Here is a 26,771-nt window from a genome sequence, read left to right as displayed (position 1 = left end):
AAGAATTTACATATAATTGGAGTTCCAGAGAGCGCCAAGAGGGCCAGAGGGCCAGAAAGTGAATTTGAACAAACCATAGCTGAGAACTTCCACTTTGGGGAGGGAAACAGGCATTCAGATCCAGGAGATAGAGAGATCATCCCCAAATCAATACAAACTTTTCAGCACCTTGACATTTAATAGCGAAATTTACAAATTCCAAAGATAAAGAGAAAATCCTTAAAGTAGCAAGAGACAAGCGATCCCTAACTTATATGGGAAGAAGTATTAGGTTAACAGCAGACCTCTCCACAGAGACCTGGCTGGCCAGAAAGGGCTGGCAGGATATATTCAGGGTCCTAAATGAGAAGAACATGCAGCCAAGAATATTTTATCCAGCAAGGCTCTCATTCAGAATAGAAGGAGAGATAAAGAGCTTCCAAGATAGGTGGAAACTGAAAGAATATGTGACGACCAAACCAGCTCTGCAAGAAATATTAAGGGGGACTCTGTAAAAGAAAGAGGAAGCCCAAAGAAATAATCCACAAAAACAGGGACTGAATAGGTATTATGATGACACTAAATCCATAATTTATATGAAGTAAAATTTATTCTATTTCTACTTGCCAGTGGGGTTGCCTTTCTGAGTTTCTTAACCTAAGATCAAATTCAGTTCCCACCCCTATGCTCGTTCCAGTTATTTGCTGCAAGAGAAAATATTCAAGTGTGTATTGGTTGGTGCTGGAAGCTCTTCTAGTTTTTAAGAATAAACCACTGATATAGCATGCTATTGAGATAATATGCAAGTGAACACTTGAGAATCTTAATCTTATTTTCCTTATTGAGTGGTGTTAGGTAAATCTGGAAGAGTTGGGTAACCATGAACCTAATTAGCTAGTTCCCAGATTATTACCCAAGATGAGGGCTGAGCCCAGGCCTGGCCAAGCCATCTCTTGTCCTATGATTCCCTTTGTCACCCCTGCTAACCATCCAGGCCACTACGGTAATGCCAAATTGCCTTGCAGCTGACTGTTGATCATGCAAAGCCAGAAGCAGCATTCAGGTTGCCTTGGTTTTACTTTCCTAATGACTACTCCAAACATTGTGCCTGTGATCTTGGCCATCAGCCTGCTGTTCAAGTAGTAGTATTTACTTCCCAAATTATTTATTTTTAAAATAATAGCTCCAGTTGCTAAGAAGCACATGTATATTGAGAACTGAATCTGGGGCAAATCAGTTGGGGCAATTCCTGTGGGTGTAGAAGCAAATGGACACCTTCTAAGAGCTGCTATTCCATGGAGCAGCTCTGTCTTCCATCAGGAGAGAGAAAGGAGGGGAGAAGGGGACTCTGGTTGTAGGAGGAGGCCTGGAGGGAAGGAGTGATAAGAGGCCCATAAATAGGACAGTCTTGGATCGAAGAGAATGAGAAGGGTCAAGGGAAAGCACAGAAACACAAGGATCTCAAGTGCCAGTCCTACTGCTATGAATGACTTGATAAGAACTGGTTTGAAAAACTCAGTTGAGAAAGATATCGAACATTTTCTTATCTTTCTTTTTGGGGATGCATCCAAAAGCCAAGAAGACTCACACTGAGGTTGACTATTGGTAAATCCATACTGGAGTAACAAATCCCTTTCTTTCCTCGTCGCCCTTCTTCTTACCTATGTAAGTCACGTCGACATAACGTGGATCCGAGGAACTGCTTCCCATCTGGTTTGTGGCATTTATTGTGATGATGTACATTGTCCATATGGATGTGTGCTTCTTGTTGAAGTAACAGGAGTTGGGGCCACTGGTTATGTAGTCTGGGCATTCATGTGTGAGTGTCTCTCTGCAATGAGTAACAGATTAGCAGTGAATAAGAAAGTAGTAAAAAGAGTTTAGTCTTTTCCTGAATAGATCAATGACACTGGTTTTGGAGATTAGACCTTCCACATGCAAGAACCAGAGCTGAGGAACAGCTCCCCACACTTCTGTGTCCTGCCTGTGTCAGCTGGGGGTGAGACAGGGAAGAAGGGTGCTGGAGATGGTGGAAGGGTTACTTTAGGTCCTCAATGACTCTGCTTCTCATCAAAACTTCTCTTCAACAGGTTTTTGTGGGCTTTGTCATATATGCCCCCTGCCAATAAACATTTAAGCTCTCAATGGCCATGGCATTGCCGACCCAGAGACTTGCCACTGGTCATCTCAGGAACTGTGACTCTCCCCTGTATACACACACCAGGGGCCATGCACAACGCAGCATTTATTGCACATATGTGTTGAATTATGTTTCATTAAAAAAAAGATGAAAGAGGGTAAAAATTGCCATCAGCATATTTCCGATTCCACTAAGTCAGCAACAGAGTAACATGACTAAGGAAGGAGATATTTCAGGACCAGGTGGCTCATTAGGCTGCTTACATTTAGACTTCAGGGTCTCCAAGCAAGACACACCATGAAGTGTGAAGGCTTATTTTATTTTGGTTGCCAGTCTGAGTTCCTGAAATCTATTTACATGATACTCCTTTGGGTCCCAGAAGGGATGACAGCTTTGTGTACAACAATGTGCAATCCTTGGGATGCGGGCCAGCTGTCACAACCAGCAACTGTTTTCTTCACTGGGGAAGGATACAGCCCTCCTGGGCTTTCCAGGATGATTTCATTGTGAGTAAAACAAAATTCTCACACAGAGGTGACCTTGTTTAGCCCTCACAGCAACCTTAGCTCCAAATATGCCCTCTGGAAGATCAGAGATCGTGGATTGGCAAATGCTAAGGAAAAATCCTTACCTTCCTTCGCTTATAGGGCTCTTTACTTTCTTGGTCATGAAACAAGTTTGAAAACCTAACTTACCGTGGTTGTTAAGGATTGCATGATACTCCTCTGATATTGCAAAAGTAAAAATTATTAAAAAATTATAAATGGCACAAGGTTTACAGATAGGCATCTAAAATTAACTAGCATTAAGGAAAGATTCATATGTGACCTTGGGCCACAACCTGAGCTTGGGACAGACACTGGGGGTAATGTAGTATTGTATTGCTGGGGTGGCGGCTGAGCTCATGCTCATGGAGAGAGCTCCTCCAGGACATTACCAGGAAAATGTAGACATGGGCAGTGAAGTTCTTTTCTCCGGTGGCAGGGGCCTTACTCGCGCCAATCCAGGGAAGGGTGGTAATTCTAACTTTGGGCCTGGAGACTGAGAGCAGTCGTGTGGGGCTTGATAGGAGAGAAGAGAACTTTTTACCCTTCCTTGTGGTAAGTCAATGTGTAATTAGTGGGAAGTCCTCCATCATCTCCAGGCTTCCACCAGCAGGTGAATGTCTCCTTCTCAGGAGAACGACATTTAAGGATCTCAGGTTTTCCAGGAGGTGATTGTCCTAGAAAGAAGCCAGAAGCCACTTAAGATTACAGTGCATTCAACCACTGGACCATCCTGCTAGTGACAGAAGCAGACTGATGAGACCAGGTGAGCGATGAGGCATGGGGTGCAGGGGCCTGGGGGTGGGGTGCTCTGAAATGCCAGGGTCAGCATCCGGCAACATTCCTCTGGGGGCTGCCTGATGTTGGCGGGACTGAAAGAGAGAATTGTGTGTGTGTGTGTGTGTGTGTCCCCTGTGGGGTGGAGATGGCAACCAGCTAGGATGGGTGACTATAAAATTGCAACAGAGCACATAGGTCAAGAGTGAGGAGGACGCATGTGGACTGAAGAGCATGTGGCCCTTCTGCAATCCCAGGGTCCATGCAGCTGACAGCTTCCCATGGTGTAAGGGTGACCGTGAAAAGAATTCTGTCCCGGGCACAAGCATCCCACGGACACTTGGCTGACACGGGGCTCTCTGGTGCTTCTCCATCTGCTCACGCCATTGCCACACAATTAACTCAATCTGGAAACTTCTGTTCTTGCCCATCATCACCTACGCTCCGCCTTCAGCTGCTCTCCTCCCCTCCCTCATCTTCTCCTTTCCTTCCTGTTTCCCTCCGCATTTCCTTGTTTCCATTTGACTTTGACCTCTGACCCAGGCTCACCGTCTAACTCCTCATTCTCCTGCCCCCATTCCCAAGTCTTGTTTTTCAGTCCCTTTCGTCTTATAGTCCCCCCTTTCCCCCTCAGGTCTTTCTGTGGTGAGGCAGCAAAGGTCCTCTTGTAGTCCCGTGGCTCTTTTTGGGGTCGGAGGCATGGTACGAGGTGAGGGAGTGGGGGGCTGCTCTCCTGGTCACCAGCTGCCACGATGACCCAAGCGCCGTATCTCATCGCAGTTGGAAGCTAGAAGGGCTGAATGAGGTGACGTGGGAAATACAAGGTCAGGAGGATGGCGCTGAATTTTCAGTTGCTTAATCCCCAAAGCCCTTGGTGAGCTGGCCCCCTCTCCTCCTCCTCGTCTGTCAGGGCCAAAGAGGAGAAGAGTGGCCCTGGGAGGCTGCCTTGGGCTGCTGGGCCGGGAGCCCCTGGAGCCCGGCGACCTTCCTGTTGTCCCGCCAGATGCCCGAGTGCCCAGCTCGGAGAGTCAGCGCAGAGAGGAGAGGTTTCCAGAGGTGCGGGCCTCGGGAACTCAAGTGCTGGGGGGTTCCCTCTGCCTTCTCCTACACTCCTCTCACCCCACCCCCACCCCGATGCTGGCTCCTAGGTCAGAACTTCTCTGCGAGCACCAGATCAGAGGGAGCAAGTTAGGAAGGGAACACGCAGGGGAAGAGGGGCACCAGCCAGAACTGGCCAGGAAGAAGGAGTCCGTGGAACGATATGACCCAGCGCCCGGGCCCGGTGGTGTCAGAGGCGGCTCAGCCACCCTCTAGCTCCCGCCCCCAGGCCCACTGAAAACTCTCTAAAGAATCACAGGAAACCTTAAAACTCCATGCCAGCCAGCCCGGGGTGGGGTTGGCCAGTATTCGTAACATTCCTCTTTCTCCAGGGAAAATTTCTTGAGGACACTCTCACCAGATTGAAGTGATTTGTTTGTTGTGCTTTGTTGGGGCCGGGACGAGCGTGTGGGGCAAAATGCAAAGTTTATTAAAAACACCCCCCAACCCTAGGGCACAATGGTGAGCACACTCAGAAGCCAGTTAAGGCAACTGTTGATTATGTGAGTACGTCAGGTTTCCCTATGGATTATACTGGAGCTCTTCTCTCTCTCTCTCTCTCTCTCTCTCTCTCTCTGGAAGCTTTTCTCTTTCACATGCCACTGGTTATTCACAGCACCTCTAGGAACCTCAAGAGAGGAGGGAGCAGTTGTGAAATTACAATTAGTCATATGTTCCCTTCAGTCACTTTAGCGGAGACAGTGAAAATTAATGCACTGTCTCCCTCTCCTTATAAAATACACACGGGGGGACAACCACGTAGGTCCACACAGGCGCACACGTATGTCCACATAGAGCCGGGCTCACGAATGCACACACGCACAGCCCCCCTCCCCGTAGATGCAGCTGCATACACATAGAAGTACACGCGAGCACACACGTGGGAATACACACATACGTGGTGGTGCACACACAGATGTGCACTCACGCTGGTGTACACAGAGGAGCCTTTGCAATCAGATACACACAGGGAAGCAAATACACGCAGAAGTACACACAAAAGTTCTCCCACTCCAAAGTACACAGAGGTGGGCACTCAGAAATAATCACACACCAGCATGCACACTCCAGCCCTGAACTTCGTTTCTCCCATTAGCACAGATGCTAGAGTTAGCTATACACTTCCCACCACACAACAGCAATCCGCTTTAACTCTTTACAGTGTTTCCAAGATTTTCCGCACACGTTCTTTCATGGGAGGTGCAGGGGCATCGTTGTGCTCCCTTTGAAAATGTGGAAAGCCAGAGAGATTAGGTGATTGGCTCAAGGTCACGCATAGCAGGAAGCCGACAGAAGGGGGACCAAGCCTCCGGTCTGGTCATTCAGACAGCTGCTTCCCTGCACTCCCGGGGTGAGGCTAGAAGGCAGAGCTCAGGGATACACTTTTGCATTCACTGCACTCATTCTTTTGCACTCACTTTTGCATTAATTTCAATGCCCAAAATATTGCAAATAATAGCAGCGAATAACATTTTCATGTCCTGTAACTGCAGCACAAGAGGACTATGTGGACTCGTCACCGTCTCGAGAAACACCCCAGGGTATTAAAGAGAGCAGGACAGTCTCTTTACTTACCATTCAGGAGACTGGTGGTGAGAAAAAGTAGCAAAATGAAAACAGTTCTGGATGCCACACTTTCCTTCATTTTGGCTCCTTTCTCTCTCTACGGGAAATGTATCAGACGTTCACTGGAAGAGAAGGCACCAGGCGACTTTTGTGAAGTGACTGTCTGGCCAGGCACATGCACCACTGTCTTCTGGGTGTTTGCAACTGATCCTTGCTCCTTGCTTAATGTGAATGACAAAAGAGGAGGAAAGGAATGTAGGAAAATGTAACTTGGTTGGATGGCTTGGCTCAGAAGCATCCATGCACACATGCGAGGAGAAAGTCTGCCACCAGAGGTCATCAGATGACAACGTTCAAGGGCAGCCACGGGGCAGCCGCTCTGGCTCCCCGCTCCCATGCAGACCTCAAAGAGAAATGGTTCTCTTTCCACCCTGCGCTCGCCTAACAATATATCACCCATTTCATGTGACACAGATTGCATGCCCTACCAGAGATCCCTTCTGGGAGGACTTTGATCCGTTAGCCAGAAATAAGCCAGGCTGAAAAGTCAACACACTGGGTAAGTACCCTCAGGAGACTTCAATCTGGCCTCACTGATGTCAAGTCGTGGAGGTGGGGGGGTTTGGGGCGGTTGGGTGGAGCTTCCTCTCCAAGGATAGGCTGAGGAAGAAGTTTGCTGGGCTGTGGGCATACCTGCGAACCACACAGGGAACTCCAGCAAGCACGCTTTTGCTTTCTCCTCTTTCAAGAAATGACAAACCCCAGTAATAATTCAAGTTCCTTGGTTTGGGAGAATTAAGTCAATTTGAAACCTGCAGGGCTTGAGAGTTTAGGGCAATTTATTATTAATACTATTATTTTTACCCTTGGAACAAATTTCAAAGTCTCTAAATGTTCTTCTAAGAAAAAAAAATTTTTTTGAAGACATTTGAAAAAGGTTCACTAGTCTTGTTGGATTCCAAAGAGCTCTCAGAAAACAACAAATTTGATGAACTAAGTGTAACTTCTTGGAAACATATGGCATACATTTTGTTTCAAATCTCAGGATTTTTATAAATCAAGGGAAGAACATGGAGCGCTAAGGCAGCCCATTTTGAGACATTTGAAACGGCTGGGTGTTGTCTGACGAGCCCTGAGAACACCAACCTTCACCAGTCCCTCCGGGCCAGAGGTGGTTCCCCGTGTGCTAGCTGGACACCACCTCATGGACAGCTTCCAGAAGGCTCTCTCCCCCTGCCACCACTTCCTCTGACACATACTTGCAAATGGAAATCTTAGTGACAACAGAGATTTGGGGCACCTTGGCACCATCAAGTGCTCTCTCTCTCTCTCTCTCTCTGAAAGATTTTATTTATTTATTCATGAGAGACACAGGCAGAGGGAGAAGCAGGCTCTGTGCAGAGCCCAATGTGGGACTCGATCCTGGGACTCCAGGATCACTCCAGGGCCGAAGGCAGATGCTCAGCCGCTGAGCCACCCAGGCGTCCCCATCAAGTGCTCTCTTATATTGGGGCTTTTGGTTTAGTAACGGCTACTGTGAGGAAGCCAGTATGCTGTTCTTTGGGGACATTCTAGTTGCTCTTCCAGGATTCCTTCCAAATGCCTCCCTCTCCCCAGGCTGCACATTCTAAACCACCTGCCCCATCCAACCCCTTGGGTCATTCAATTTAAACCGAGTTGCTAAAGGCTCCCAGTGGGTATAACCATGCCCACCCTGTCTGGAGCACTAGCTGTGGGCCAGACACGGTGCTAAGTGTTCTCATCACTTGCATGTCATTTTTTTTATTATGCAAAATAATAGAATAATTGTATAACATGCACTCAGACAGGTAATGAATCCTTAGTACTGAGATAAGAGTAGGGACGGAAATAAATTTAGGTAATTTTGACATAAAATACCAGATTCACATTTGATCTTCAGCATATAAAGCAGAAGGAATTCCGCACACCGTCTTTGCTATAACAGCGTTGGGAAGGAGGAGTTAAGATGCTGGATCATGGGACCCTGAGCTTGTCTCATTCCTGGAACATGATAGGTAGTCATCGAATCATTCTGAACACGCACAAAATCACTCAGATATCACAGAACAAAAACTGCAAGTACACACGTAGAAAATCGACCTCCTTTTGGGATGTAGGAGATGTGGATGTTGTCATGGGGAGATATAGCTGTGGTGATGAGGGCAAGAGGGAGGCTACTTCCAGAAGCTTTTGCAAAGTATTATGAGTAGCAGACAGGAAAATCTGAACTTTTAGATGTTTGCTTCCATGGGCATGTGCCTGGGTTAAAGATGCTCAGGTGGTAAATAGGGAGAAATCCCAGGATAACTAATGTCATCACTTGCATTTCAGTTAGCCGTCAAGGCAGCCCCTGAGTGGCACAGACTGTTACCCCCCGGCCCCCTCCTCCCCCCGTTAACAGGTGCTCCTACTGAAGCCCAGAGAGGGTCAGCAAAGTCCCATGCCAACGGGAGAGAGAAATACAGTGAATCCAAGAGCATCTGAGGATCATCTTGACTTGCAGAGGGTCTGTGATGGATGGTGCAAGGATTCCTCCTTCCGTGGCGGGGGCGGGGGAGGGGAGACAACAGCAACTACCTGGAGTGAGCAGGTGCCGAGTCGGGAGAGCCAGGGAGGGTTAAGGGTTACCCCAGCTGCCGGTCCCACGTGTGTTGGGGATCTCAGACACTTGGCTCTCGCAAATCCGGCTGCATTCGGTCTATACAGCCCTGGGAGGCTTCTCTGTCTTGGCAATCTGATGATCTCCTCCTGGCTTGGGGATGGGATTTAGCCCACTGGCTGAGAAAGTTCTAGAATAACCTTTTTATTGAGACTTCTCTGCTTTTTTGGGCATTGCCTCACAATGCTCGAGATCAACATGCTGTAAATCATAATTTTTAGGCAAGGTCAGATGCTGCCCGGGCAGCTCTACAGACCAGGGCTGCATGTGTTTTGTAAAAGAAATGGCTAGATGGGGAAAGCAGGGTGGGGGTGGGTAGGAGCAGACATTGCCATTGCTCATATTTCCTGCTCTGCTGGCCCAGGCTCAAAGAAACTCTCTTAAATAAAGTTTTCCTACAAGAATGCTTTTAGGAAGTATTTTATGGACTAAAAAACAAACGAAAACAAAAATCCATTTCCCCTGGGATCTCCTCAGCTATCCTAAAATCTGCTAATAGCCACCATGTACTCTCTGGGGCCTTGAAATCCTCGTGCCAGGGAATTAGACCTCGTGGTGGTGTTACTGTGTTTCAACAACGATTTCTCAACTCCTCTTGCATCTTATTCCCCAGCAGGTCAAACACAGTAGGGTAAGTAAACCTTCACAGAGAAAGGTAATCACAACTGCTAACTCCTAAGGGAGCTACACTGAAGCTTAATGTTGGTCACGTATTGTGGTTTTTCCCAGAACTAGGCTTATCTCCTGCTTGTCCACTGACCAGTTTTTATGGCTGGTGGATGCGAGGCTAGGGATAAATTTGTTTTTTGTTTCTCTGAGCCTCCCCTTGGCTTCCCAGCCCCCACTGCAAGTGAGATCTTGATCAAGGGCCTCCTTATTGACCCCAGTTGGGGCTGGAACAACCAAAGAGAGTCCACAGCCTGCTTTTAGTGATGGTTATGGGGGCAAATTGCTCCAGATATTTGGACTCCAATTAGGAAAAAGTCAGCCCCATACCTCAGTTCAAGGACACTTATCTTGCTTCAGTCCCCACTAGCTCACTGGACGTGATTATGGTTTAAAAACGCAAGATTCAGGACTGAAGAGCAGGTCTGTATGAAGTCAGCAGGCCCCATACCTTGTCCATGACAAGCTACCTTGCTTCTGAATCCTCAAAGACCCTCCCCCCAACTTTGTTCCTCCCATTATCTTATTCAAACAAATCTTCCCACAATACTATGGCCCACTGTGGTATGATCTCCACAAAATCCTCCTTCCCCATTTTGCTCTGCATCAATGCTGATCCTGTCTAGGCTCTCTTTTCCAAAAGCTTCCCTTCATCACCCTCTTCCATTAAGCCAAGTCTTTTCTACATAGACCAAGAGTTTAAAAAGGGAAATTTATGCCTCATAGCTTGCTTTTCTAAGAAATAAGAGCTATTCTCCTTGGATAGAAAATTAGGGTCACAGTCCCATGGTGGGTGCTGATTCTACTATCCATAGTGGAAAGGGCAAACCATAGGAGGAGAGGCAGTGTGGCTCCTGAGAGTTAAAAATCACAGATCTGAGCTCCTAACATACCATTCCCCACTGTCTACCCACTAGTAGACCCACTGTGTACCCACCATCTGCATATTCTGGCCTACCCAAGCCCTGAACCAATCCTGAATGGCATGGGTCTCGGCTCTACCATTCTGTGGGACTTGCTCCCCAAACCTAAGTGAATGCAGTCCCCATCCTGACCTGACTCATCTGCCACTATTGCTCCAATATTCTAATCATATTTTTGACCCAGAAATGGATCCTTAGAGTCCCTTGACTCTAGAAATGGACCTAGCATGCTAGACAGTGGCTCTGAGGACCTACCTAGCTATAGCAAGCTCAACTTCTGATGGATAAGTAGGGCCCAAGTCAACATTTGGATTTTTTTATAGATCATCACACATAAGGCATGCACAAACTGTAGGTATTCTGTTTAATGAATTATTGCAAAGTGAATATGCTTGTGTTATGACCAACACAAAGAACACTAACAGCACCCCCAAAGTCGCTCTGGTGTCTCCTCCCAATCTCTACCCCCCAATAGAAACCGTTCTTCTGACTTCTAACACCACAGATGACTTTTGCAAACTTTTGTACTTTATAGAAATGGAATCATACAACATGCATTTTGTGAGTGTGGCTGACTTCCTTAATTCCACGCTGCTGTATGACTCATCTTTTTACATATAGTTTTACAAAATTCATTTTCACTTCATCTCATTTATCTCCATTCATTTCATATTGAATGAAAGGCCATAATTTATTCATTCTACTCTTGATGGGCATTTGAGTCATTTCCAGGTTTTGGCAAACTATGGGTTTTGTTAAGACTAACAAAGGCTCAGATGGCAGGACAAATACTGGGTGATCCTTCTTATACATGGAATCTAAAAAAATGTCTATTGCCTACCTATGTCTATAAAGCTAAACTTATAGATATAGAGAATAGATTGGTAGCAGCCAGAGGTGGAGGGATTGAGGGGGTGGGGAAATGGGCAAACTGTGTTTTTTTTTTTTTTATTTGTTTGTTTCAACAAAGTAAGAGACATAAGAAATAAAAAAATTAAAATTTGATGAAGCTCCTGGTTTTAAGTTTTAAGTTTTTTTTTTTTAAAGGATACTTTTTTTATTTTTTATTTATTTATGATAGTCAGAGAGAGAGAGAGAAAGAGAGAGAGAGGCAGAGACACAGGCAGAGGGAGAAGCAGGCTCCATGCACCGGGAGCCCGATGTGGGATTCGATCCCGGGACTCCAGGATCGCGCCCCGGGCCAAAGGCAGGCGCCAAACCATTGCGCCACCCAGGGATCCCCTAGTTTTAAGTTTTTTTTTTACCAAAAAAAGAATGAAATAGAAAAAGCCAGGGACGGCTGGGTGGCTCAGTGGTTGAGCGTCTGCCTTTGGCTCAGGTTGTGATCCTGGGGTCCTGGGATCGAGTCCCATGTGGCTCCCTGCATGGAGCCTGCTCCTCCCTCTGCCTGTGTCTCTGCCTCTCTCTGTGTCTCTCATGAATAAACAAAATCTTAAAAAAAAAGAAATAGAAAAAGCCTATAATTTTGCAGCATATAAATTTGATGAAACAATAAAAAGAGTAATAAATAAGAACCAATTACTTGATGAGTTTTGTTGCATAAAATGTGTTTCAGGTAAGTTATTCTGAATGGAGATAAAGACCTATTATAATTATTTATTGGACTTAAATATTTCCATTTTACAATAAGAAAAAAAATTAGAACAGAAAATAGCATCCATTTGTTGTATTTTTCTGAGCTTACCAGATACCTAGTGAAGAGTATTTTCAGTTAAAAATGGTAAGAGTATTTGCACAATTAAAAATGTTGAATAGAATCAGTTGGAGGTTTCAACACTTCTGGGGGCACCTGGTGGCTCAGTGGTTGAGCATCTGCCTCCAGCTCAGGTCATGATCCCGGGGTCCTGGGATCGAGCCCCACATCAGGTTCCTTGCCTATGTCTCTGCCTCCCTGTATCTCTCATGAATAAATAAATAAAGTCTTATAAAAATTTAAACACTTCTGAAGGTATTTAACATATGAAGAAACTTTGAATTAAGAGTACAGGACATTAAAAAACAAAAACAAGACTCAGATGATAGGGAGGCTCTGAACTCCTCAAATTCTCTTGCACCCCTCTCCGCCTTGGGTTTCCTACCATCAGTGGTTAGGAGTGCCCCATCTCCTGACTGTGAATGCAAGTCAAATTTCAAATGTCTCTCTTGTCCTAAAAATGTAAAAAGTCTTATTTCTTGCGAACAAATTTTATGTGTATTAATCCATTGTTTTAAGTATTAGGAACTGTATTTGTATCCTTTGGGGTCTTCCTGGTTGGGGCCCTTTGGCCACTGGGGCTCTTTACCTGCTGTGCCACTCTGGTTAGATAGCCTGAGGCTAAAATAACAGCGAGGGAACTCCACAGGTACCTTGATTTCCAGAAGCCTGGCTTGCCCTCCCAATTTAGAATGCCAACATTTAGTCTGGCAAACGGGAGCCATAATCTGCTCAGGGTGGGGAGAGCAGCCAAAGGTTGAGATTAAGGCTCAAGATTAAGACCATGATAACAACTCTGCCCAAAGTCAGTGGCCAGTGATTGCCTGGAGAATGAGTAAGTGAATCAGTGAAGCCATAAAGGTGAAAACGCCCCCAAAGAATCAAGGATATAGGATGAAACTGCATACAAGGGAGCTGGTCCTAGGTTAGTGTTATCCAACAATAAACGAGGAGCCCGCTTAGTTTTCTGTCTTTGAGAAGGGAGGCAACAGGCTTTAAGGAGAACATGGTGGCCGCTCTTTGCTCTTGGATGCAGACACACAAAGCTGGGGATGTGGTGCTCCGGGAACCCTGGGAGTGGGAGATGAAGGCCCCAGCTCTCCCCGATGACCTGTTTCTGTGTCCGGAGCCTGGACAACATATTTACACATTTGCTTGTGAACCTTCACTGCGGGACCCTTGCTCAGGTGACCATCCATTATTATTATTATTTTTTTTTATCATGCAACTATCAAGTTTACATCTTACTGCTTCTCAATTTTCCATCTTATTCCCTAGTGTGAGATGTCCTTTGGTGGGAAACGTCTGGCACTTTCCACAAGGGAACTTTATTTATTTATTTATTTATTTATTTATTTATTTATTTACTCATTCATTCACTTATTCAATTTGCCAACATACAATGGAACACCCGGTGCTCATCACATCATGTGCCCCCCTTTAATGCCTGTCATCCAGTTATCCCATCCCCACAACCACCACCCCTTCAGGAACCCTCAGTTTGTTTCCCAGAGTTAAGAGTCTCTCATGGTTTGTCTTCTTCTCTAATTTTTCCCCACTCAGTTTCCACTCCTTCCCTTATGGTCCCTTGCACTATTTCTTACATTCCACACATGAATGAAACCATATAATTGTCTTTATCCAATTGACTTATTTCACTCAGTGTAACACCCTCCAGTTCCATCCACATCAGTGTAAATAATAGATATTCATCCTTTTTGATGGCTGAGTAATACTCCATTGTATATACAGACCACATCTTTACCCATTCATTTGTCGAAGGGCATCGTGGCTCCTTCCACAGTTTGGCTCTTTATAGATCTTGGATACTAGCCCTTTATCTGATATGTCATTTGCAAATATCTCCCCCCATTCTGTAGGTTGCCTTACAGTTTTGTTGACTGTTTTCTTTGCTCTGCAAAAGCTTTTTATCTTGATGAAGTCCCAATAGTTCATTTTTGCTTTTGTTTGCCTTGCCTCTTGAGACATGTCTTGCAAGAAGTTGTTGTGGCTGAGGTAGAAAAGGTTGCTGCCTGTGTTCTCTTTTGATGGATTCTTGTCCCACATGTAGGTCTTCCATCCACTTTGAGTTTATCCTTGTGTATGGTGTAAGAGAATGGTCTAGTTTCATTCTTCTGCATATGCTGTCCAATCTTCCCAACACCATTTATTGAAGCGAATGTCTTTTTTCCATTGGGTATTCTTTCCTGCTTCATCAAAGACGAGTTGACTATAGAGCGGAGGGTCCATTTTTTGGTTTTCTATTCTGTTCCATTGATCTGTGTGTCTGTTTTTGTGATAGTACCATGCTCTTTTGATGATCACAGCTTTGAAACAGAGCTTGAAGTCAGGCATTGTGATGTCCCCAGCTTTGGTTTTCTTTCTCAACATTCCTCTGGCTATGCAGGGTCTTTTCTGGTTCCATACAAATCTTAGTATTATTTGTTCCAACTCTGTGAAAAATGTCCATGGCATTTTCATAAGGATGGCACTGAATGTGTAGATTGCTCTGGGTAGCACAGACATTTTCACAAAACTTATTCTTCCAATCCAGAGCACGGAATGTATTTCCATCTCTTTGTGTCTTCCTCAATTTCTTTCATAAGTGTTCTGTAGTTTTTAAAGTACAGATCCTTTACCTCTTTGGTTAGGTTTATTCCTAGGTATTGTATAGGTTTTGGTGCAATTGTAAATGGGATCAATTCCTTAATTTCTCTTTCTTCAGTCTCACTGTTAGTGTATAGAAATGCTACTGATTTCTGTGCATTGATTTTGTGTCCTGCCACATTGTTGAACTGCAGTATGTGTTCTAGCAGTTTTGGGGTGGGGTCTTTTGGGTTTTCCACATACAGTATCACGTCATCTGCAGAGTGAGAGTTTGACCTCTGCCCATTTGAATGCCTTTTATTTCTTTTTTGTTGTCAGATTGCTAAGGCTAGGACTTCTAGTACTATGTTGAACAACAGTGGTGAGAATGGGCATCCCTGTCATGTTCCTGATCTTAAGGGAAAAGTTCTCAAGTATTCCCCACTGAGAATGATATATTCAGTCGCTTTTCATAGATGGTTTTTTTTTAAAGATTTTATTTATTTATTCGTGAGACACACACAGAGAGAGGCAGAGACACAGGCAGAGGGAGAAGCAGACTCCATGCAGGGAGCCTGACGTGGGACTTGATCCCAGGTCTCCAGGATCACGCCTTGGGCTGAAGTCAGCACTAAATTGCTGATACACCTGGGCTGCCCTATAGATGGCTTTTATGATACTGAGGTATGTTCCCTCTATCCATTAACTTTGAAAAGTTTTAATTAAGAGAGGATGCTATATTTTGTCAAATGCCTTTTCTGCATTAACTGAGAGGATCATATGTTTCTTTCCTTTTATTAATGTCATCTATCACATTGACTGATTTGCAAATGTTGAACTACTCTTGCATCTCAGGAGTAAATCCTACTTGGTCGTGGTGAATAATCTCTTTAATGTACTGTTGGATCCTATCGGCTAGTATCTTGGTGAGTATTTTGACATCCATGTTCATCAGGGATATTGGTCTGTAATTCTCCTTTTGGATGGGATCTTTGTCTGGTTTTGGGATCAAGGTAACGCTGGCCTCATAGAACAAGTTTGGAAGTTTTCCTTCCATTTCTATCTTTTGATAGAATAGGTATTATTCAGCTTCAGTAGAACAGGTATTATTTCTTCTTTAAATGTTTGGTGGAATTCCCCTGGGAAGCCATCTGGCCCTGGACTCCTGTTTCTTGGAAGGTTTTTGGTGGCTGCTTCAATTTCCTTGCTGGTTACTGGTCTGTTCAGGTTTTCAATTTCTTCCTGTTTCAGTTTTGGTAGTTTATAAGTTTCCAAGAATGCATTTCTTCCAGATTGCCTAATTTGTTGGCATCTAGTTGAGCATAATATGTTCTTATAATTGTTTCTATTTCTTCAGAGTTGGTTGTGATCTCCTCTCTTTCATTCATGATTTTACTAATTTGAGTCTTTTCTTTTTAATAAGTGTGGGTAGGGGTTTACCTATTTTATTAATTCTTTTATTTTTTTTAAATTTATTTATTCATGAGAGACAGAGAGAGAGAGAGAGAGAGAGAGGCAGAGACACAGGCAGAGGGAGAAGCAGCCCCATGCAGGGAGCCTGACGTGGGACTCGATCCCGGGTCTCCAGGATCACACCCTGGGCTGAAGTCAGCACTAAACTGCTGAGCCACCCAGGCTGCCCATAAGCTCCTAGTTTAAATGGTCTGTTCTACTATTCTACTTTCTATTTCATTGATTTCTGCTCTAATCTTTACATTTTTCTTCTCCTGCTTGGTTTAGACTTTATTTGCTGTTCTTTCTCCAACGCCTTTGGGTATAAGTTAGCTTGTGTATTTGAGATTATTCTAATTTTTTGAGAAAGACTTGTATTGAAATATATTTCCTTTTTTAGGACAGCCTTTGTTGTATTCCAAAGGTTTTGAAAAGTTGTGCTTTCATTTTTGTTTCATAGTTTGCATAAATCTTTTTAATTCTTCTCTAATTTCCAGGTTGAGCCATTTATTCTTTAGGAAGATGCTCTTTAACCTCCAAGTACTTGAGTTTCTTCCAAATTTCCTCTTGTGATGGAGTTCAGGTTTCAAAGCACTGTGGCCTGAAAATATGCAGGGTATAACCCCAATCTTTTGGTGTCAGTTGAGACTTATTTATGACCCAGTATGTGGTCTATCTGAAGAAAATTCCATGTACAGTGGAGAAGAATGTATATTCTGTTACATTAGAACAGGATGCTCTCTATATATCTGTGAAGTCCATCTGGTCCAGTGTGTCATTCAAAGCCCATGGGATCCCTGGATGGCTCAGTGGTTTAGCGCCTGCCTTTGGCCCAGGGTGTGATCCTGGAGACCTGGTATCAAGTCCCACATCAGGCTCCACGCATGGATCCTGCTTCTCCCTCTGCCTGTGTCTTTGCCTCTCTCTGTGGGTCTCTTATGAATAAATAAATAAAATCTTTAAAAACAAAAAAACAAAGCCCTTGTTTCTTTGTTGATCTTCTGCTTCTATGATCTTTCCATTGCTGTGAGTGGGGTGTTGAATTCTCCTACAGTTAATGTATTATTATCTGCATGTTTCTTTACTTTGGTTATTAACTGGTTGATATAACTGGCTACTCTCAAATTAGAAGCATATATATTTATAATTGTTAGATGTTCTTGTTGGATAGGCGCTTTAAATATGCTATTGTGTTCCTCTTCATCTATTACAGTCTTTGGTTTAAAATCTAATTCTTCTGATATGAGGATCACTACTCCCACTTTATTTTGAGGTCCATTTGTATAGTAAATGGTTCTCCATCACCTCATTTTCAGTCTGAAGGTGTCTTTAGGTCTAAAACGAGTCTCTTATAGATAGCATATGGATGGGTCTTGCTTCTTTTTTATCCAATCTGATACCCTGTGTCTTTTGACTGGAGCATTTAATCCATTCACGTTTGTAGTAACTATTGAAAATGTGAATTTAGTGCCACTGTATTATCTGTACTAGCTCTGTTTCTGCAGATTGTCTCTGTCTCTTTGGGCTCCTTCTTTGCTTACAGTATGCCCCTTAATATTTCTTGCAGGAGTGGCTTGGTGGTCACATATTCTTTCAGTTTCTGTTTGTCCTAGAACTCTTTACCTCTCCTTCCATTCTTAATGACAGCTTTGCTTGATCAAGTATTCTTGGCTGCATGTTCTTCTCATTTAGTACCCCGAATATATCATGCCAGCACTTTCTAGCCTGCCAGGTCTCTGTGGAGAGGTCTGCTGTCATTCTAATATTTCTCCCTCTTTGTTAGGAATGTCTTGTCTCGGGCTGCTTTCAGGATTTTCTCTTTTTCTCTGGAATTTGCAAGCTTCACTATTATATGTCAGTGTGTTGATCTATTTTTACTGATTTTGGGAGGGGTCCTCTCTACTTCTTGGATATGAATGCCTGTTTCCTTCCTCAGATTAGGGAAGTTCTTAGCTATGATTTGCTTAAATATACCTTCTGGCTCTCTCTCTCCTTGTGCCCTCAGGAATTCCAATAAGGATGTTATTTTTTTTTTCAAACCATCATTATTTCTTGGAGCCTTTCCTTATGAGCTCTTTGTTGTCTTTTTGTCTCTTTTTCTCACTTCCTTTCTTACCATCAACTTGTCTTCTATGTCACTTATTCTTTCTTCTGCCTCATTTACTCTAGTTGTTAGAACATCTAGTTTAGACTGCACCTCAGAGTATTTCTGATTTTGGCCTGATTACATCTCATTTCTGCAGTAAGAGATTCTAGAGTCTTTCATGCTTTTTTCAAGCCCAACTAGTAACTCTAATGATTGTTATCCTGAACTCCACCTATGACATTTTACTTAAGTCCATATCCATTAGATCTGTTGCAGAGAGTATTATCTCTGGTTCTTTCTTTTGTTGTGAATTCCTTCTTTATAGTCATTTTGTTTCATGAAGAATGGCTGTATGAATGAGCAGGGTCAAAAATGTCAACCATGACCCAAGCAAAATACACACTTATGAAAAATGGTCACTTTTCTATTTGTAGAGTTCCAGCCATTCTTTCTTTATGTCTCAGGTTGAATTCATAGGTGTTCAGGATGGTTTGATAGTTATCTAGCAAAATTAAGGGGACCAGATGAAAAGAAGACCCTTACTCTTCCACAATCTTGCCTCTTCTTTCCAGGAACTACTTTTATACAAAATGACCATCCTATGAGAGTACAGCATTGTAGTCAGAACACCATGGCTGTGTGAAAGTTATGAGAAACAGTACAGAGACTGATATAAACTGTCCACCTCTGATAGCAGACACCCTCCCTCCCTCCTCTCCCATGACCCCCAGAGGTGCCACTGAGGGGGAACTTGGTGGAGCCCCAAGATGCAAAAGGTTGGCAGAGGCAGCATTTGTCCAAATTGGAGCTGACTCTGGATTGGTACCACATATGGGACTTCAATAGAAACATCTCCTGGCTCCGGACCCAGATGGGGTAAACTTATATGCTGTCATGTATGCAGCTTTGCACTGGAGTCACTTTTAATAAAACAGAGTCTGAATCCATCTCTGTGGCTCGAGGCATTGTGCATGGGCCGACACAGCTTCCCAGCAGCATCTCCAACTTGGGGGAGACTGGTTTTCACATGACCTGCCTGGCTTGAAGGCCAGAATAACATGTGGGTGAGCTGCAGTCCTCCCTGGCAAGGGCACACTTTAGGCAGAGGGTGCAAAACAGATGTTGGCCTATTTTCAGAGTAACTAGTTTCTCATGAGATCATCAATCAACTAATAACATTTTTAAAAACACCATAAGTTGTAGATTATGTCTTACATAGCTGTTTCACAGAAATCTTTTTAATAAAAATTTTACTTATTTGAGAGAGAGAGAGAGAGAGAGAGAGAGAGAGAGAATCCTCAATCAGACTCTCTGCTGAGTGTGGAGCCCAATACGAGGCTCGATTCCAGGACCCTGAGATCATGACCTGTGCAGAAACCAAGAGTTGGAGGCTTAACTAACTGAGCCACCCAGACACCCCAGAAATGATTGGTTTTCAACCCAGAATTTGCATTAGGACAATGTAGGGAACTTCTTAAAAGTACCCATTCCTGTGACCTTGTCACTAGAGATTCTGATTAACTGGTTGAGGATTGGGCCTAGCCATACACAGGCATTTTTAAAAGGCCCTCTGGAACATTCCAGTGTGAAGTGAAAGTGGGAAAGCATTAACTGGCACAAGGTCATCTAACACATGCAACACCTCTGCTAAGAGGCTCCATTTGAAAGGAGAGGAAACTGAGGCTCAGAGGGGTAATGGGCTATGTCCACTATCACTCAGTGTAGAAGACAGAGCAAAAACGAGAATCCAGTCTGTAGCCTCTGAGTTCTGCCTCAAATTAGTAACAACATCAAAGATCAAATGACAAACAAACCTTTTATCTAGATGGTTATAGTTTACAAAGCACTTTGCACTTTCTCATCATCATATTTTATTTTTACAATAATCCTGTGCAGGGACGCCTGGGTGGCTCAGCAGTTGAGCATCTGTCTTCAGCTCAAGGTGTCATGCCAGGGTCCTGGGATCGAGTTCTTCATTGGGTTCCTCACAGGGAGCCTGCTTCTCTCTCTGCCCATGTCTCTGCCTCTCTCTCTGTGTTTCTCATGAATAAAGAAATAAAATCTAAAAAAAAAAAAAAAAAATCCTGTGCAGTGGGCAGGTGACTATCGTTACTACTCATTGCTACTGCTACTACATCATTGTTCCCATTTCAAATATGAGAAAACTGAAGCTCAAAGGGGTAAGTAGTTTAAACCAACAACCCTATCTTAAAAGCCTCCAGTGTGCTCAAAATGTGTGGTGATAAAACTGGCAAACCCTCATACAGGACACACTACATTCCTCTCCCTCATAACAAGCCTGAGGTGCTGAGGTGCAAGGACTGTTAATAATATATCCATTTTACAGATGAGGACACTGGGGGCCAGAGAGGCTCCATGAGTTGACCAAGGTCGCATAGCCTGTAAAATGGATATAGTTGGTCAGCAGTTAGGCTCTGAGATCTGTATTGTTAACCACGTGCCATGGCCACCAGAGGTCCCTGGGGCCGTGGGTTCCGAGCCCTTCAAGGGGGCCCATTACCTGATAAAGGTCTCCCTCCTTCCCCTACACACAGGTGGCTCTGGTGCTGGCTGCCATGGGGATGCAGGGATGGTCTGTCAATAGGAGTGGATGTTCCTGGATCACTGCTTCTAGAGTGTTCTAAGCAGCATTGCCCATACCAGATATAATGGGTCAAACAAAGGTTTTGGAGGGCGGGGCCTAGAAAATGACATTTTTTAAAATTAAAAAAAAATTACTGAAATATAATTAGCATGTAACATTATATAAGTTTAAGGTGTATATCATGCTGATTTGACACATTTCTGTATCACCATATGCCCACCACACTGCCATCATGTCACGTTGATGGGAACAATTAAGACCTGGTCTCTTAGCAGCTTTGAAGTTTGTAGCACAGCACTGTCAGCTACAGTCACTACGCTCCGCATTAGATCTCTAGGACGTGTTTATCTACTGGTTGCAAGTTTGTACTAGAAGGGGCATTTTTAAATGTTTTGTTGCTTTAAAAAATATTTTCTCATTTGAGAAGAGTTGACACACAATGTTATATAAGTTTCAGGTGTACAGCGCAGTGATTCAGCATCTCCAGATGTTTCGCTCTGCCCAGCACAAGGGTAGCTACCGTCTGTCACTGTGGGATGCTATTATAATACCCATCACTATACTCCCTATGTTGTGCCTTTTACAGAAGGGGCACTTGCAACAAGCACTCGGGTGGTTCTTCTGCAAGCTGATGTTTGAAAGACCTAGCTCTAGCAGAAAGAGGTGGAGAAGGAAGATAGTGATGGTGAAGGGAGAATTGGCCGCTTCTCCACCCTCTCGGCCTAGAAGGGGCATTCTCCTGGGGAAAGACCTGGGCTGGGGAGGGCTCAGGTAATTTCCTGTGAGGAGGGCTCTGGAGCTGTGACTTCAAGGGGACTCTCTGCAGGGGTGCGTGGTGCGTGCACCCAGCTACCACAGAGGGCAACTGTTAAGTTTTCAGGAATGCTGTAAGCCAGGTGGCTCCAGGCTGGTAGCCTGAACTCAGCCATAGGGAGCCTACGTATTTGTACTACGGGAATTGGCAAATGGCACAATTCAGGTTTTTCTTATTTCTTCTTTTTTCCTTGGGGCAGGGGGCAATTGTTAAACATTTCCAGCACACCCCCACTGTGGATCCAGCCCTCTGGACTCAGTGCTCACACATGGAAAAGGAGGACATGGGAGTCAAACTTTGAGGCCAGCTTCATGCAAGTTCACACACACAGCACCCTCTGACCGGGAGATGCCCTGTGAGCCCAGACTCCTTCCCTTCCTCCATTTCCATTCACGGAGATGGGGCCCCTTCTTCCTCTTCTACTTCCTGCTCCTGTGCTGACTTCCCCTGGTCCTCCTGGGCCCCTGCTTGGGCCTTGCCCATTGCTGGCTCTGCATGTTAATGCTTCAAGGGGTTTTTGTTCAACTGCATCAGAGATGCGGGGGAAGGGGGAGGCAAACTGTTAATTAATCAGTTTTCTAAACCAAAATAAAAATAAAACAAACACAAAAGCCTAACCATAACTTAGAGAAATGAAGAAACAAACAACACCCTCAGCCCACCTCGGCTTTCCTAAGTGTGCCTCCTACATAGCCTGGGACTTCTGCAATAAGATGTTGTAATGTATGTCTACTCACATAGCCTAGAGAATGCCCTGACCTACCTGGCTACCTCTACCCACAGATTTCCACGGCTGGGGCCTTTGGAGCCCTACCTGTGGGTACTGGGAAAAATGTCCATCCAGTGGGAGAGCCCAAGGAGGCCTCGCATGGGTCTTGCCCTGTGCCCTGGTTCTGTAATTTGCCTTGTCAATTGTGAAGACTAATTCTTCTGTGACCAGGGCCAGCAGATTCTGGTCCTCACAGCTCAGCCTATTGCCTGCCCTCTTCCCTCTAGTGCAACCTCTCTCCTCCTCCCTCTCCACTTCCCTGCTCTTCGTGGGGGTTTGACTGGTTTGCAGGTCCTGGCTCCTCCTGGTCTGACCCTTCTCTTTCCTAGTGAGTCAGAGAGCAGGAAAACAGATATGCTCTTCTCCTTTCGCATATCAGCCAGGTTTAATCTCTGCACATCAGCAAAGGTTTCACACCTCACTTGCTCACTGTTCAGTAATTCTATTAGCTCTGTCTGTCATATCTGACTCCCTACCTTGTTGAGCAAGATATGCTCAGCCTTGTCTCAGACACACGTGTGTGCAGACATCCAAATAATAGCCCAAATCAACCCCTCTCCTCCCATCCCCAGAACAATGTAAACAACCACCACCACATGACCCCTGCATATTCCCAATCAGAAAGAATCCATTGGCATTTAAAGAGAAGATCACGGTTATGCCCCTTTCTCTCCAGCAGAAAATCCTTTGGTGGAATGGGGGTGGCCACAGCCAAGTGAGGGAAAAGAGGGCCGGGGCTTAGCCAACAAATCAGCATGAGTTACACCAGGGCAGAGGGTGGCTGGGTTGGGTATAAGTAATAAGTAATCTTTCTTTCTTCTTTCTTCTTTCTTTCTTTCTTTCTTTCTTTCTTTCTTTCTTTCTTTCTTTCTTTCTTTTCTTTTCTTTTCTTTTCTTTCTTTTCTTTCTTTCTTTCTTTCTTTCTTTCTTTCTTTCTTTCTTTTTCTCTTTCCTTTTCCTTCCTTCCTTCCTTCCTTCCTTCCTTCCTTCCTTCCTTCTTTCTTTCTTTTTTCTTTCTTTCTTTCTTTCTTTCTTTCTTTCTTTCTTTCTTTCTTTCTTTCCCTTCTTCTTCTTCTTCTTCTTCTTCTTCTTCTTCTTCTTCTTCTTTCTTCTTCTTCTTTTTTTTTTTTTTTTAGGCTTACAGGGATAGCTGGATCTGCTTAAGCGTTCATTCATTCAAGTACTGATCTCCCTCACCTCTTCTGGGCCATCGCTCAAATGTCACCTACCAACAAAGCCAACATTGACCACCATCCTTAAATTGCAACCCATTTCCAGCACTGTTCCACATTCTTCATCTCCTGGTCTTACTTTACTGTTTTCCACAGCACTTACCATCATCGACCTATGACATTTTTTCCTTAGCTATGTGTTGATTGTGTGTTTGCCTCCACTAAAGTATAAACTCCAAGAAAGAAGATATTTATGCAGGGCAGTGCCTAGGACAGTCTATATCGTAACAATCTGAGAATGTCCAGTTTTATGTATATCTGAAAAACATACAGGTATCATGTACTTGTATGCACAGTAACACTTCAATGAGTACTGAAGACAGTAATACTTATCTTACTGAAATGATGTCTGTCCCTTTCAGACATTTTTATTATGTCTCCTCTAAAAGCATACCTTATCAGCCACCAGTTTAGGGTGCTGGACTCACTTCATTTCTTTTCCCTTCACAGTATTTAAGAATAGGGATTTTGGAGCCAGATTATCTGGGTTGGAATCCTGTTTCTGCTACTTACTACATGTGTGATCACAGGCAACTTACTTAACTTCTCTGTGCCTTAGTTTTCTCATCTGTAAAATGGGGATAATACTAGGACCAACTTCACAGAGCTGTGATGAAGATCAGATAAGTTAGTACTGCCAATGAATTTTAAAAAGTTCCCAGCCTATAATGAAGACTACGTAAATGTTTGCTAAATCCCTCTATTTCCCCATGGCTGATTGCCTCTCCCTGGGGATGGTCTCTAACCCAAGAACTTTCCACCACAGAAAGAGGTAGGTAGAGTGGCTTCTTCTCTGTGAGAAGTGTTGCATTTATAACTTCAGTGGAGATGGTGGGGTTCTCCGCAGACTGGGTTATAATCCTTAAATATTTGCTCTCTCACAGTCACAGGACTACATATCATCATCCTGTGGGAGGAATACACATCTTATCTCAACAACTTTGGACCTGGCCATGTGAAAAGCTTTGGTCAATAGAATGTGAATGGTTGTGGTTGTTTTTGCCATGTCCAAACAGAAAACTGATATACAATTGCATGGTTTGGGTTAGGCCTTCTTGTTCTTGTTCTCCACATGCCCTCAGGATGCCCCAGATAGTGGTTGTTCCCATAGTCTGGATTCTAGAACAAGAAGACAGGTGGAGCCTAGATGAGCCCAGCAGAGTCCAGCCAATCCTAGCAGAGCCACTGCCAACCTGTAGCTGATCTGCCTTCCTTTTGTAAAATAAGCAAAAAGTAAATGTTGTAAGCCACTGGGATAGCACTGTTTGTTACCACTGCGAAAATGATACAGGGCAGGAGAATACAGGGCAGGAGAATAAGAGGGGAACATATTTTGCAAGACTGTTCAAACAAGATTTTTTTTCAGAGGGGTCTTTGTGTATGTTATATGTGTCAATGTTCTGTTCACTCAAACACAATACAACTTTAGTTTTCCATAAAAATCACTATTATATTGATAAAAACTTTGTCTATTATGTATAGTTTGATTTCTAGAAACCTGGGCTTGAGAAGTAAGAAAAGAAGTTAAAATTAAAATAAAAAATAAATTATTGGTCTAGTGGCATTGCCCCCCTGGACCCCTGCTTATTTGTCTCAGGGGGAAATGCACATTAGGAGTTCCAGAATTTTGGATGTGAAGGAACAAAAAAACACGAAAGGATTCTGATTCCTTCTCTCACTTTTCTATAGGGAGCAACTAAGGCCTGGAAAGATGGGCAAGTGCCTGATGGGAGAGTCTTTAAAGCATCGAGAGTGGGCTGTGTGCACATCTGAGAAAGTTAACATGTCTAAGAAGAAATCCTCAAGGATGTGTCAAAAGCATTTTTCCTCATTTTCTGCTTTCTCCTACCATCTCAGAATCCTGGGAGACCATTCACAGGAGTGGTAAAAACTTCTGTTGTCCATTAGAAATTTGGTTCTCCTTTTCCTTCTGGGCACATAAAGTTCACCTGATTGACTCCCTTGTAATCAGATGGGATCAGGTGACTGAGCTGTGGCATCTGAAAGTGAGCAAAAATGCTATACTTCTAATCTGGTTCTGGTATTTAAACTTCTCATACATTTTCATTTTCTTGTTCATTCATTCATTCTCTCTCTCTTCCTTTACTGGCCAGAAGAAGATTAAATTAGGGGCTTGATGGTCCTAAGAGTCAAGCATAGCCAGTAGATGCAGGAAGGATCCTGCATGACGTATCATGAACTATGACTTGAGTGACAGCCAAACCCTTGGTTCTCAAGCTTCCAAGATAGAGAGAGGCTAGGTATTATAATGGCTAGAATTACTCAGCCTGACTAATACAGGGAGAGTCAGTGCAGCTTAGTTTAGATGGTGACTACTATATTTAGCCAAGTAGGAGATCCACGAATGAGTGGAAAATCTCTGGCATGTGGCCTACTGCCATTGTTCCATCTTGAATACCATCATCAAACTCTCAGAGTAACCTGTCTTACTTCCTCTACATTTTCAGCCCCCACACACTGTCACATTTATGTATGTTCATGATGTTCAACAGCACTTATTGGATGACTGATTGACTGAACAGTTTATAAGGCCATATGTCATACATTATTTTGATTCACCGATCCACTGAAAAAGCACTTGACCTTGAGCTCTGAAACATGTCTTCCCATTAATCAATAGGTCCTTCCTACTACTGAAGGATATGAGACCTTATTGATTTTTCCAATAAAGCTGTTCATGTATATTAGTTTGAGCTCAAGGACAGATGGGTAACAAAGCTAAGATGTGGTTGTTGAATAAGTGAGCTCTGAATATTGATGCATTTCTTTATCCCAAAGTAAGACGATGCACTTAGAAAAATATGCTAAAACATGCCTAACAACTTCAAAAGCAAATGCTATCATCAATTGTAAAAGGATTTCTCCGTATATTTCTTAGTAAGTCTACCAGACCATCAGCACAGCAACAGACAGTAGGTCTAACTCTTCGTTGGTTGCTGGACCTCCTGTACCAATGTGTTTGCTCACAGTGCAGTAACTGGCCTGTGCAAATGTCTGCACACTTGGCCACCATGACTGTGGCTGGGCAGGACCCAGTAAGTCATTGCTGGCTCATTGCCTTACAATAATAACATCACCTCTTTGCACAACATATAGTGTGTTTTCCAGACAACCCTGA

The 26,771-nt window shown here is 43.9% G+C and overlaps 1 protein-coding gene across 9 annotated transcripts in view; it reads right to left on the bottom strand.

Moving 5' to 3' along the window:
* Positions 1-26,771, bottom strand: part of PRLR (prolactin receptor) — a 170,845-nt gene that overhangs the window by 20,302 nt on the left and 123,772 nt on the right. For 3 of the 9 annotated variants that reach the window (XM_035715167.2, XM_035715171.2, XM_035715168.2), the window contains 3 exons: positions 6,115-6,227; positions 3,209-3,341; positions 1,641-1,810 (listed from right to left, as the gene is read on the bottom strand). In XM_035715167.2, the coding sequence (XP_035571060.1) occupies positions 1,641-1,810; positions 3,209-3,341; positions 6,115-6,184 (373 nt within the window). In that variant the 5' untranslated portion in view covers positions 6,185-6,227. Of the gene's footprint in view, positions 1-1,640; positions 1,811-3,208; positions 3,342-3,990; positions 4,232-6,114; positions 6,327-26,771 lie in introns of those variants that run through there. The other 6 variants (XM_035715172.2, XM_035715174.2, XM_035715173.2 and 3 more) reach the window with 3 other exon arrangements.

The sequence above is a fragment of the Canis lupus genome, chromosome 4, assembly GCF_003254725.2.
Source record: "Canis lupus dingo isolate Sandy chromosome 4, ASM325472v2, whole genome shotgun sequence".
In the NCBI taxonomy this organism is placed as follows: Eukaryota; Metazoa; Chordata; class Mammalia; order Carnivora; family Canidae; genus Canis; species Canis lupus.
This window is presented reverse-complemented; position numbering and strand designations above follow the sequence as displayed.